We start from the raw sequence: 14,275 nt of genomic DNA, 5'->3' as shown, positions 1-14,275 counted from the left end.
TCTAGTTCGTTGATGGAACCGATAATAGTTGCTAACTGTTATACTGACTAGTAGCCATGGGTAAAGAATAGACCGTGTACCTTTACATAGACCAGCACCATATAAGATGACACGCCGTCGCCACACATTGGCACTCTCATACTAATCAAGCATGAGAGTGCAACTGCTCATTTCATTTACTTATACGTTATCATATAGGTAAAATACAAATCTTAACTAAAAATGCGGAGATTAACTTGAGATGTATGAAATTGTGGTACATATGCCCCGTGGCTTAATAATATACACATTAAAGAGCGCCAGTGTGGTGACCTCGAGTCTTCTCAGGTACATGCATCATAACGCAGATTGTTTGAGAGGTACTAGGTATGTACTCGTAGGCTAAGCTAAAGCACGAGGACAGTACAGGGACTGTATCGCTGTAACAAGTCGCCATGTGCGTCGAATCGAGTATCAACCAACGTATAATACAATCAGATGCAGATACCTACTTTGTATCGATGTAAGTTGACATAAATCTATGAAGAGAGAGAGTGACACAGAGCGTAGCCGCCGCCCGTGGCGGTTATTCGAACTGCATGAGATTCGCAGGCAATGGTTTCACCATCTTGTTAGATACTTCTTGGATCTTTATCCACCACTGCATGGCCGTAGTATCAGATCCGGTTCTGAAATTATAGTCAATTGTTATTTAGATTTATAGAACTTTATTTTTTTCTCAAAGAAATTATACATTTCACTACAGAGAAACTTAACTACAGCAGAACTAAATATAAATAGTCAGTAAGTATAGCGAGTGCATGCGTACTCACTTACAAAGCTCTTAACTAAAACTTAATAATAAATAAATACTATATATAACTTATGTTTCGTTAATACCAAGTTAACTACTTTACAATTGCGTAAAAGAATATAATTCTATTCTAAACTACACAACGCGAAAGAAACTTTATTTGTGTAATACAATTTTTCTACTTATGTATTAATCTATAAATAAGTTAACTACCTATGTTTAACTAAACTCTTATTTAATAATTAGAGCCACTAGCTATTAGCCCTATAAATTAAGTCTCGGAAACAGTAGATATACCACCTTTGCCATTCAAGAATATTTAATTTTATATTTACTATAGGTATTGGAAATAGGGTTGCCAGATCGAAAGGCGCTATGATCGGGAAAAAATATCAATTTTTCGGGATTTTGGGATTTAAGTCGGGGAAAAAACCATCGCTCCCTCACCGCACAATCTCTCGCCACGCACGCCCCGCACGCTCGCTCGACGACAGTTCGTAACTTGAAATCATTGTCTTATAATGTGAACCTGTTTTTCGGGACAATTTGCACTTGGTGGGGAATCGGGAACACATGCTAAAAATCGGGAGAATCCCGCCAAATCCCGACCATCTGGCAACCCTAATTGGAAAACAATAAAAACAATTAAAAAGGAAATAATATATACTTACTATAAATTGAAGTTTGAATAGAGAGGTAAATAGTAATCGAGTAATATATATTTAGTGTGGTACTGACTTGAACTTGTAGAGCGTGCCGTGCTGGTGTATGAGCTGGAAGGAGTCAGTCGACTCGCCGCGGGTGGCGGTCCAGCTCTCGAGCGGCAGCGTCTTGTAGCGCCCCTCGCGGAAGTCGCCGCGGCTCGTGCTGCCGGACAGACAACTACTACACTCACTAGCACACTACAACTTACTAACACTATTTATACATACATTTATACAGATACTGCTCTCGGGAAAATAACACTAAAAGTACCAAGATTATGAAATCATGAACGCCTAAAGTCTATTTTTTTATTCGGTAGACTGAAATGACAGTTAATAGTATGAAATGACATTTCATGTTCATACTATTAACTGTCATTTCAGTCTACGGAATAAAAAAATAGACTTTACCTGCAACGCGCATTAAAGTACTTGTAGATCCGGTCCACGGAATCAGACTTAGTGTGAATCACTAACTAGAAATCCAGACCTGGGGCCCGTTTCTCAAAAGCTTGTAACTGGTAATACAAGCAGGGGCCCATTTCTCGAACGGTATTAGACTAATATTATTAGTCCACGAACTGTCAAATCGTATGGGTTACCATGGCAACACACTAATAATATTAGACTAATAACGTTCGAGAAATGGGCCCCTGATGTCACTTTTTGACAGCTTTTGTTAGAAAGGGTCTTCAACTTGTATTACAAGTTACATGCTTTTGAGAAACGAGCCCCTGACCGCGAGTTAACTGAAATATTTATTTTAACTTCATTCAACGTCCGCATTCAAACGACCCGTGGGTGGGCGTTTTTTTTTTGTTGTCCCCTACACTTTTTTTTCAAATTTGGGATTGGTTATGTTATTTCTACTCAGAATCACGAGCTCTTTCTATCCTAATAGGAGAAAAAAAGTGTCCTAAGGTTTTTATTTCCATTATTTACGTCACCATTTTTCATAGACTTTGTATGGCAGTCGCGGAATGGAAAGATCGAAAAATGTATGGAAATTTTGGGACACTTTTTTTCTCCTATTAGGATAGAAAGAGCTCGTGATTCTGAGTAGAAATAACATAAAATCTCAAATTTGAAAAAAAAGTGTAGGGGACAACAAAAAAAAACGCCCGGGTACTGGTACCTCCTGTGATACAATCGTGTCAGAAATGAGAAAACTCACCCCTTAAAAGACTTGGCGGCAAAGAAATCGAGCTGCTGGCCGTGCAGCACGAGCCAGTAGCGCTGCCACGACGCAAGGGACACCTTCTTTCCGTCCCTCAACACGATTTTTCTTCTCACGAAACCTTCGTACAGACATTCTGAAGCTTCCGCTTTCGAAGGATTACTAGGACAAGCAATTGAGAGTCAGAAATTTACAATTTAGGTATATTACTTCAACTGTATCTCTATATGAACGTAATACAAACTGTCAACACGTTTTTTTTTAATTCTAATGTAAGACTTAACGTTAGTGAATGTACAGTCGCCATCAGATATATCGGAGCGGCCAAGGTGTTCACAATATCTGAGCACGCACACTAACGCCTTGACAATACAGGCGATTTCCAATATTTGTGAGCGCCTTGACCACTCCAATATATCTGATGGCGACTGTACATTGAAAACTTGCTTAGAAATACATAAATCATCTCGATTAGTTTTTAAGATACTCTACAATGAAATAAATGATAATGTATTAGAAGAACCCTACTCTCAAAATTTATGGAAATACATACACTATTTCCATAAATTTTGTTCCATGACCGCCATGAAACGATTTAGTATATAAGGAAGCAACCCTATTGTTTGGACAAAAATGGCGGGCGCTTGACTTACGCATGCGGCAAGGAATGGGACAGCTTGTCCCCGGCCACGGAGCCCGGCGACTCGAGCAGCGTGTCGTCGAGCAGGTTCACCGAGCCAGCCGGCGTCTTCTCGTCCGACTGCCCCTTTCCGAATATGCTGCAAAAAACGTTACAGATTCAACATCTCGAAAGCGTCAGGGGCTTTAGGTACCTCATGCACTGACATTCAGTTTTTCCGTCTTTTTCGTGACCCCTTTGACGTACAACCGCGCCCCCTTGGAACGATTAAGTTTTCGTGATCCTTTTACTCTTCTATATAGGTAGGTATGTAACCTGTCTTGTCTCTTTTTCACAAAGGCTTTGCGTGACCCCACGGCCTTCTTATAGAGAATCCACTACCCCCTTGAAAAAACGCAACCTTATGCGTTAACGCGGGAGTGTACCGTTCTGCCTTTAAAAATGTAGCTGTAGGTGTAGGTATTACCACACAATATGAAACTGCACTAACAGCAAGTCTTGAAAATAAGGTCTACGAATTGTCATTGAACAGTGCGGACAGTAGGTACGCAGTGAACGGCTTTGACGGGGGTCTAATAGGCACGTTCAATTTCTTTATCGTTACCTAGAAAATCAACGTTGATATCTCCTGTATCAATTAATAACGATCTTCTAGTAATAACTACTCACGACTAACCAACATTGTAATATTAACAAACGGTGTGTACATTTGAAACCTCCCTAAAATCCCTTACATTCCATTCATTTACGAGTATATGTAGGTATGTATATGGATAATAATTCATCGACATAGTTGCTAATCAGTGCTGCAAGTACCTAAATACATATACATACATACCTAATCCGGGTTTTTTAAACATATTTTAACTGCCCATAGGAAATAGTATGGAACGCTCATTTGTTTCATGCATGGAAAATGTATGGCGTAGTAGATACTTGACGGTAGTACTTGATGGTAAAACAAAACAGACTAGACTATATATTCAACCTTGATAATGATAACAAGTTAGATTTACAATTAATATCCATTAGTAGGAAGTTATTTGTTGATTAACGTTGTAACCCGACTAATAAATGGGAAACGAGTGTGAATTGTCTAATCCTTTAAGAGGGGGCGTAAAGCCGGGAAATTAGAAGGAAAGAGAAGATATGGCGCGCGGGTTTTTATATTTTATTTCAATTACTCTAAAACTATACTTGTCTTTAAATTATTATACGTCAGATCCCTCGGCTATATCACTAGGTATACAGGCTGAATGCTACATAAGTTCGTCAAACATGGCAACTTTTAATACATTACGTATATAAATACGCTTTCTTTATTCATTGCGAGTACGTTTTAATTTATGTAAATAAGTATGTAACCACCTACTGTCTCCTTCATTTATGTAAATGCACACGCATTAGCTCCTACATGCTATGGGCATAGTGAAAAAAAAACAGTGTGTACCTAAATATAGTGTCAAAATTAGAATAAGGCAAGAACGTGCAAATAGTGCCAAGAAGACTATACCTACAGTACAAGTATACTAAAGACAATAAACTAGGTACAATAAGAGAGTGACACATTGATCTAGAACGAAAAATAAAGGTGAGCCAAAGTACAACTTAACTTAGTTAAAATAAACAAGCTTGTAAATACACGCATGCATTGATGAATGAATATTTCTGTTACGACTTATTTAAAAGACATAATCATCCTTTGTATCTGAAGACAGGAAGAAAATAACAGATACAGTAAGTAATTAATACATATCACAAGTTTTTACTTCCATACAAAAGTGAAACGTCCTACCAACTATTATTATTCTGATATTGAGTGATATGACAGAAGAGTCCGAAGGAGATGATCAGGTTTAAAGTACTTTAGTTATGTCTTTCCCATCACGGAACAATGGTGTTTCGGACCTTTGGGAGGAGTGCGCGGAGCCGAAGCCAACACGTAGAGTCCCTTTTAACACTTTAATGAAATGTAAGGGGTTCACCGAGCCGATGCTGCCCTGATCCGTGTCATGGGACGCACGCAGACACAGCACCCGCCAGGGTGTAAGGACTATTGAGAGTTGATGGAATAAAAAATGAACTTGGTTATTGGGTGATAGCGATGGATTTAAGTACTGAGCTGTGGGATGGGATAAAAAACCGGACGCCTGCCAATAAAACGGTATGCAATTTTACATATGATACCGTAGTTAATTTTCTATTTTACGAGTATTCCAGTTTTTAGGGTTCCGTACCCAAAGGGTAAAAACGGGACCCTATTACTAAGACTCCGCTGTCCGTCCGTCCGTCCGTCTGTCACCAGGCTGTATCTCACGAACCGTGATAGCTAGACAGTTGAAATTTTCACAGATGATGTATTTCTGTTGCCGCTATAACAACAAATACTAAAAACAGAATAAAATTACGATTTAAGTGGGGCTCCCATACAACAAACGTGATTTTTGACCGAAGTTAAGCAACGTCAGGCGGGGTCAGTACTTGGATGGGTGACCGTTTTTTGCTTGTTTTTTTTTTCTTGTTTTGCTCTATTTTTTGTTGATGGTGCGGAACCCTCCGTGCGCGAGTCCGACTCGCACTTGGCCGGTTTTATTTGTTTGTATATTTTACGCCAATATTTCTTGGGTTTATGGGTTAAAGTGACCCACATGACCTTCTAGGTATTACATTACGAGTATAGTGTTAAGTTAAATTATTTGTAAAAAAAAAAACATTTATATATTTTTTTCATTTGGTTTGTTGATATTTTTTATATTTAATTGAACATTATTAACCCAAATACTACCCAACAACATAAAAAAAATTGTCCATCTAGCTAGTTCTATACAAAACACAGTGGGTCAATTTAGCGTACCTACTCTTAGTGGCCGCTATCCTATCGCGATTGCGTCATCGCGCAACTACGCCCATCCGCTCACGACACCCTGTTGATGCCACCTACGTTTATATTACAACTCATTGGACCTAATTTCCTGATATACAATAACGTTACTTTTATTTAACGTTACGTTACTTGTATTATATATCATACTAAAGCATTGTAAAGCACTGTAATCAAACCTTGCAAGTTAAATTTGACCCACTTCCCGGTTTCCGATGAAGCTGAATCTTTACACACATATATGTGGTCATAGGCACTCTGTGATAAACTAAACACTTTATAATTAACCCTAGCGGCATAGCCAAGTTAGGTACGGCTTAAAATTCTTGGCCCTATTTGGTTGGATGATTAATGTACAGTGCCGGACCGGGCTGGGCTGGCTTGCCGAGCGGAGCCCAGTCTTCCCGAGTGAGTCAACAAGAACACGGTCATGATACTGGCTATGCTGCCGACAGTGCCAAATATTAAGTATTAAACTACCAATATTACCTATATTTTTATTCTTTAGTTAATTAAACCTTTGCCGAACTTCAGATACGTGCCGCTCCACAATGCACTTTTTCTGTTAAGATTGAAATTTGTGATAATTTTGGCAAATCAGACTATTGCTGAAAGTTCTAAAGAGACATAAAAACCACGGTACGCAAATTCTGAACTGGTTATACTGTCATATCTTGTTATACTTACATATTATGCATAATTGTATAGCTAGTAAGTCTCCAAACATACATTATATTAACTTTAGGATGTTTAAAAAAAGCGCAAAACAAAATACTTCCTAAGTAATAATCTAAACTTGTGCTACTCGCTCAATTCAAAGACTGTCCTTACAGGACAAAAAAAATCATAAAAAGGCATTTCGTTTAAACGTGTAAAATAACATTACACAATAAGTGCCCCCTCGTGATCCGTAGTAAATCCCATGACGAAATTGTTATCGTTTTTATGTAGGTGTACCTACACCTGATTAAGTCAGAAGCGCCGCTAATCGGCGACAAGTTATTGTACAGTCACACCATGAATAATGCGGATAGAATCTGTTCGCAAACAGAAGAATCATGGAATGTATTGGGCGCCAGAAGACCTTCTCTTTCCGCACAGACTTTACATTATTAAGAGTTCTATCAGTAAATGCAGTGAAACTGGGAGTATTTTATGATATTACAAAATACACCGACACTGAATCAATGAATCATTGACTTTGATTGAAGGTTTAATATTAATAATTATTATTTCTTGTGCTCGCAGCTACTCTTATCAATCACGCTACCTATCAATAAACTGTTTATCGTGAGTGCATAGTATGATTTATTAATAGTCATGTTAACGGAGGACTGTGCAGTAAGTATTCATAAATGATGTGTATAATTAATGTAATTTCCAGTTCCCAGCGTGCTTGTAGAGTTAGCTGCTAAAAATATAATAGTAAAATTCTGAGAGAATATTTCTAAGTGCGTTATTGACGTCTCTTAGTACAGTTGTTAAATTAGAAAAAAAAAATGCTTTCCTTTTTTTTAATAGACGAATTGTTTATTCATTGAGTTTAAAACAATTCGCTCAGAACATAAACCATATTGTGTAAAAACTTTGTCCAAGTAAGACATATTATTACACTGAAGGCTATTGGGAAAGCATCAAAGATGAGATATTTAATTTAAGCTTTTTTTTTATAGAAATCTCATCTTATCTTAACATCATTTACAACTTATTTCCCACAAAAATAATTACCAAAATGCCTTCTTATATCAAAAATAAATAATATTTACGGACGAACCACAAGCATGCTAGTGATACCGTTCTGCATACCAAGTGTGGCATCATCTAAATTTCAAATACAACACAAAGCGAGCTCTCTTGCTGCAATCAAGGGAATAAGTGACTCACCCAACACCAAAATTGACCTTGTGAAAATTTCTTGGCAAGCTCGTGCTACGAAACCTATGTACCGGTCATAAGAGGAAAAAAAACATTATAGATACTTATCAAAAGGAAAAACATCAAAAAAGACATGATTATGTCTAAATGTATAAGTGTAATGCAATGATTAGTTCCTCATACTTGTTTTATCTTGCTAAAACAAATTGAAATGCAAAAAACTTCAAACTGATGGTGATGTGGATAAACGAATAATAGCACTATGTGTGACTGAGCTCGTAATCCGGCTAACAGAAGTTGAACCTAATAAGTTAACCCTTTAGTGATGTCATAATTTCCCTCTAATAAAATAATCCTACAGTTACGAAACGGATCTATATACCGTTTCTGTTTCACATATGACGGCAAATGCGTGTCGTGAGATCAGAAATTAGCATAGTTGTATTTGCACAAATATGGCTCTAAGCCTGCATATATTTTATTTACCTAAAGAAAGAAAGAAATAGTGCCAAAACAATCGTGTTGAATTCTTTTCGTTAGAAAAACATGAGATAAGTGAGTAGCAAGCATGATATAAACGCCATACATCACATTGTAGTTGGTTCAACTTTTGTTTACCAAAAAGTTCCAAAAACATTACCAAAAAATTTGTTTTGACACTGTGTACCACATAAATTACTAAAGAAAATCTCGTGTTACAATCAACGAGTCACAATAAAGGAACCTAAAAACTTGAAGTATTTCTAACTAGCTCGTTTAGACTTCCAATAAAGTTATGTTTGAAACAGAATAATGATATAAACAAATACGTACTTAGATCCCAGCGATCTACATTTCCTGTGTGTCGGTATGAATTTGGAGTGGGGGTAGTTGGTGTGCAGGCGGAGCGAGCCGGAGCCGAGCCGGTGCGCGGGCGAGAGCGAGTAGGCGGCGGGCGCGCCGGCCGCGCCGTTCTCTTTCACGGACTCCTTGGAGCCGGCGCAGCTGCCCACGGGCGAGGGGGGCTCCAGCTTTAGTGACAATCTGGAAAAACACATACCTATCTTTAAAACGTTGTATACGATATACGAGGTGTTTTACTTCGATTTTAACTTGTGGCAAGGAACCCAGCCGAGGCCAGTCAATTATTTTTAATTTAATTTAATTAAGACTGGTAATATAAATGCATGTGAGTGTTTGTTGAATACACTTACTTGTACTGATCATCTTCGAGGAATTTCTGAAGCTCCTCTATATAACGGACGCTGTTAAGATATGTGGCTACATGGGGCAAAGGTGTAATATCGTATTCCGATGTTTGGTATTTTTCAATCGTTTTTAAAACCACCGCCATTTTGGCGGTTCGGTGAGGCGAACGAGCTGGGTGGGCAATGTTTATATATGTTAAATCAGTTAAAAATATACCTGAAACAAAAATCCTTCATAAGCTTTTTGAGAAAAAGATTAGAAATCTCCTCAAGCAAGAGCTACTGCGCCCTGAGCCTTGTGTGAGCCGTAGGCAATGACGGCGACTGTCTCGTCCTAACTCGTTTCGAAGCCTATTTTCTATTACATAGTATATATGTATATAATCATAGTGGAAATGGTATATAACTAGTAGTTCGCCCCGAACTGAGAATCCTCAGTTAGCCATAAACTCTATAGAGTAGATTCATAGACATCTATTTGTCCATAAATTGATCCCCGTTTTGTTTTAGAAGTCCTATGAGACATGCGTCTGCATCGGCGGCCGGACGACCTAAGGCGCATGTGGGCGCCGCGCACGTAGGGTCATTGCGCTAGTTTTCGTCCAGCTCTAGTTTCGTCCACTTGACGAAATTTTAATATAAACCTACATTATTGCACAAAGTTGGACATATTGCAATCTTTAATGTCTAAACATCTACATAAAAATGATATTTCGCAAGTAGCAAATTAAAAATGAAATATATTATTTACCCGTCAAATGGACGAAAACTATCGCAATGACCCTATTTACGCAATGGTTAGAGCGAAATAGAGGACAGGGCAGGACATGAAATTCATAATGCCTCATTTTATTCCATATTGTTTTAAATACATTGATTATAAAAACTCTAAATGAACTTAACCGATCGCATCAGAAACACAATACTACGCTCCAAAACCCAAATAGCTGATGTGGCTGAAACAGCCGCCAAGCTGAAGTGGGACTGGGCAGGACACGTTTGCCGTATGCCAGATGACTTGTGGGCTAAATCAACCACCAATTGGGCCCCACTAAATCGAACTCGAGGTCGCGGCAAACCTCGACGGCGTTGGCGGGATGACCTCGACGCCTTTGACAGGAACTGGTGGGAGACGGGTCAACACCGGGATACGTGGAAAGGGAGGAGGGAGGCCTTTGCCCAGCAGTGGGACACTAGGCTCATATAAATAATAAATAAATAAATGAACTTACCCATAAAAGGTATGCAGGGTAAAGATATGCTTTTCAAATATTCTCTCAGGGCTGTCCAGTTATCTTCTTCACCAAACAGTTCTGCTAGTTTATCAAATTGTTGTTTATCCTTCTTTGATAAGCATGCCCATGTTTTTGTCAACCTAGTAAACATCAAAAACATGTTACTTATTTTTTGAAATCAACTTTGTATTGCTGCATGAATACACAAGTTGTGACATTTTATAATTTTAGCAAACTCATTATAGCCATATTTTCCAATATTAAACATATTTATGACAAGCATTAACACACATCTATGTACCCGCCACACATACTTAAGTGGCAAAGATTAAGCTCATTCATGTTATTGTTATTACAATAAATGTATGTACGATTATCCATCAACTTACCTATATATACTAGCACTATTTAACGCAGATATGACAGCAAACAGAGAATGCAAATTATTAAGGTCATGTAACTTTTTTGCAACTTTAATAAAATGTGCCAGGGTCTCAGCTCTTGCTTTAGGTGATTGGCCATTCAATACTTCTTGTACGGTCCAAAAGCTTACCTACAGGTAACAACAGAGTAATGCTCATATATTTACATACGATATAATAAAAAAATCACTGTAACTACAATGATTTTTTATTAAATATAACTTGGATTAAAATTATCAATATTAGGTAACTAATTACCGGGAATACAATTTTCATACCTCTCATTAAAATATACATTTTTGGCACAAACTAATAATGCTAACTGAAATTTACAGAGTCATCCTCATCACCTGTCAATCGAGACAATTTAAGTCATTGTGTTAATTTATTGGGCTCATTAGATCAGCTCAATTGTACCATAACAAAGAAATTTAACTAAAGGTAAGTAGATATGCAACATTATTATAAGAAACCAGAAAGTATCAAATGTAACTTACTGTTAATATTTAAATACTAATACGACACCAAGTCAGATGATATTAAATAAAAGCATTTAAAATTGAGAGGGATTTTAAAAGTGCATTATACACTTATACTGTAATGAATGCAAATGACTCACCCTGTTGAACCTTTTAGTAAATGCAACTACATTTGGAGCCACAGTCTGCTTGTTAGCTTTGTTCCAACAGCAAGTAGTCAGTTCATTTGGTTGAATAGCTTTAAAACATGGTAGATCAAGTAATGTCAGTTGATTCGCAATGTCTTCCGGACTCAATCTTAGAGCAGAACAAACTATTTCATCCCATGATTGATTGATGCTGGAAGCAGCTGGCAAACTGCTGGTTTTGTACTGATAGACGGGATCTAGTTGCCTGTTACTGCTGCCGTCTCCGAGTCTTAGTGAAAATATAATACATAGTAGAAATTGAATTGAAATAGCCTTTATTTCAAAAAACCGCAAGGAGTGGCGTCGCCTGGAGGAGGCCTATGTCAGATCAACCAAATACCAGAATGTAACAAAAATCATATGCAAATTCTTGATCAGTCTAAATGGGGCTTAACTTTATACATGTTTGTCAAAAACTAGCTACTGATATAACTTTTAAGACAGATAGAAGTTTAAACACATATCAATACTAAAGTTCTGAATAGTTATTAATGGGTACAAAATGTTCATTGATATAAATGTTTTGTAAAATCTGGCCTATTCTCAATTAACAAAAAATTTAGTTAATGGTAGAAAGGGAATTTAATGTTCGTTAAGTTATAATTTTATTTATCATATGTTAATTTCCAACATCCACATCCTAAGTCAGCAGAAATAAACAACTTATATATAAATAGTATATTACTTACCCATAATTGTAATAGCATGCGCAGTCATCTTTAGTTTTTTGACTGTTCAATGGAATGTGTATTGCTTTCTTATCATTGTGTCTACAAGATGGTTTCTCTTCCAGAGGCCAGTTCTCTTCATCTTCATGCTGCAACAATATCAAATTAGACTTGATAATAGGGGTATTTTCACGAAATATTAAATGATTATACAACAAATTATATATATGGATTATTACGTACCTCTACAATACTTAACACTGAGAAGCTATCACTAAGAATATCCCGTGGCATTTTTCGTTTATTCTATTGGGCATGCTTCGACGAGCCCAGTATCGGCTGAAAAATAGCAATTAAATAAACAAAACAACAGGAGATAAACAAGACACAATTATCTAATTACTAGATGATTATTTGATTTCAATGATCACTAATATCTTATTTACACAATATGTTATTATAGTCAATTCAATATAATATGAAGTACAAAACAAATTGATATGAATTAACTATTCGAACTATATAAGATGCATATGCACGGAAAGATAATGAACACTGTTCCTGAAATTATTTACGTACTGAAAAAAATCCTGACTATAAATCAACAAGTAAATCGTTCATTTCATAGTGTGAAAGAAAAATGTATTTACCGCTGCCACACATAAGAAAATAACATTAAATTATAATAATATCCAATTTAATATCTGTCGGTCTAATTATAAAATGAAACCAAGTTAAAAAGGGTGATGGGTTTGGGTGACAGAAAATAGACAATTAGACAAGGAAGGACAGTTCTACTGTCTACTCACCCTAGGAAGGAGTAGCCAGTATGAAAAATAAAAGTATTAAGACTGGTTTTTTACCGCGTCAGGGGTAAAGAACTTTAGCAAAGAAGCACACAGCCCGCCTGAAAGTAGTCACTGTAGCCCATGAACGCCTGCAACACCAGAGATATTATCATATTACTTGCGCGTTGCCGACCCTTTGAAAAGCTGTACACTCCTTTTTTGAAGAATCCCATACTGTAGCCCAATATTATACTACTCTTTGCTGTAGGACTTCAGGAAAACCCAAAGAGTAATATAATATATGGAAAACCTCGGCAGTCAAGGAGCTCATTCAAAGAGTAGTATAATATTGGTAGGATTGCACCATTTTGACGAATCGGTGCGATCGTGTGGAAGTCCACACCAGTACGCGCTATTCCTAGAACCGCTCCAAGGTCGCGATGCGGTGCGGTAGTCTGTTATGGCTATAAACCCGCCAATCTGCCAAACGATGCAATTTATAATATACTTGTCTGTGATCAGAGGGCCTACCGCGAACCACGTTCGACGTGTTGCATCTCTATCACACTTACGTACGAATTTACAAGCACGTCTTGCATCTCTGTAGATGCAAGACGTCGAACGTGGTTTGCGGTCGGCCCTCAGAACAGTCTGTGCCTCTGTGGTCAGTGATGCATATAAAAAAATAAACTAAGCGTAGAGACTTCCGTTTATAGTTGATCGTTTTACTTCTCTTAATTGTATCTTCTCAATTAGAATAGTTAAATGGATAAACAAAAGCCCAAATTAGAAGGTAAATAAAAAAAACTACAATACGATACATAAGAACTTGCTAGTTTATCATAACTCGCTTATGGTTTTGTGAATGGTGGTGTTCAATGTAAACTGTTATGGCGTTTGTCCTGCGATACACAACGCATATTCATAAATTTACTATATTCAAGAAGAAAAAAATACTTTCAGATAGTAAAATTTGTTAAAAATCCTTTGACAGAACGAAAAACATGGTTTTGACTTAGTTAGGGAATCTCTAACTGTTAAAGCGTACGTTTTTTAGGTTATGTTTCCATCTTTTATAGGTATTTTAGGTGGGTTTTAGTGAGCACGAAGATCAATTGCGTGTTTTTCTCCAGAAAAATATCCCTAAAAGTGATGTCTGAATGAATTTCTCACGGTTTCTAGATATTCAGTCATGGTGGGAAGTGCCCAGTATCGCGTACTTTTGTTCCTTATTCAGG

The 14,275-nt window shown here is 37.2% G+C and overlaps 1 protein-coding gene across 3 annotated transcripts; it reads right to left on the bottom strand.

Moving 5' to 3' along the window:
- Positions 1-530: 530 nt before the first annotated feature.
- Positions 531-12,983, bottom strand: LOC134661074 (ras-specific guanine nucleotide-releasing factor RalGPS2). 3 transcript variants are annotated; one of them, XM_063516977.1, is made up of 12 exons: positions 12,900-12,983; positions 12,493-12,588; positions 12,271-12,398; positions 11,534-11,810; positions 10,882-11,045; positions 10,490-10,632; positions 9,264-9,474; positions 8,884-9,093; positions 3,328-3,453; positions 2,672-2,836; positions 1,532-1,675; positions 531-668 (listed from the first exon to the last, which is right to left on the bottom strand). In XM_063516977.1, the coding sequence occupies exons 2-12, from the start codon at positions 12,541-12,543 to the stop codon at positions 566-568; spliced, it is 1,722 nt and encodes a 573-aa protein (XP_063373047.1). In that variant the 5' UTR covers positions 12,544-12,588; positions 12,900-12,983; the 3' UTR covers positions 531-565. The 3 variants fall into 3 exon arrangements, with proteins under 3 accessions (XP_063373047.1, XP_063373046.1, XP_063373048.1); XM_063516976.1 differs by having other exon boundaries at positions 12,829-12,973; XM_063516978.1 differs by having other exon boundaries at positions 1,532-1,660; positions 12,829-12,973.
- Positions 12,984-14,275: the final 1,292 nt, after the last annotated feature.

The sequence above is a fragment of the Cydia amplana genome, chromosome Z (genome assembly GCF_948474715.1).
Source record: "Cydia amplana chromosome Z, ilCydAmpl1.1, whole genome shotgun sequence".
Classification (NCBI taxonomy): Eukaryota; Metazoa; Arthropoda; class Insecta; order Lepidoptera; family Tortricidae; genus Cydia; species Cydia amplana.
Note: the sequence above shows the minus strand (reverse complement) of the source record. Positions and strands in the feature narration are given on the sequence as shown.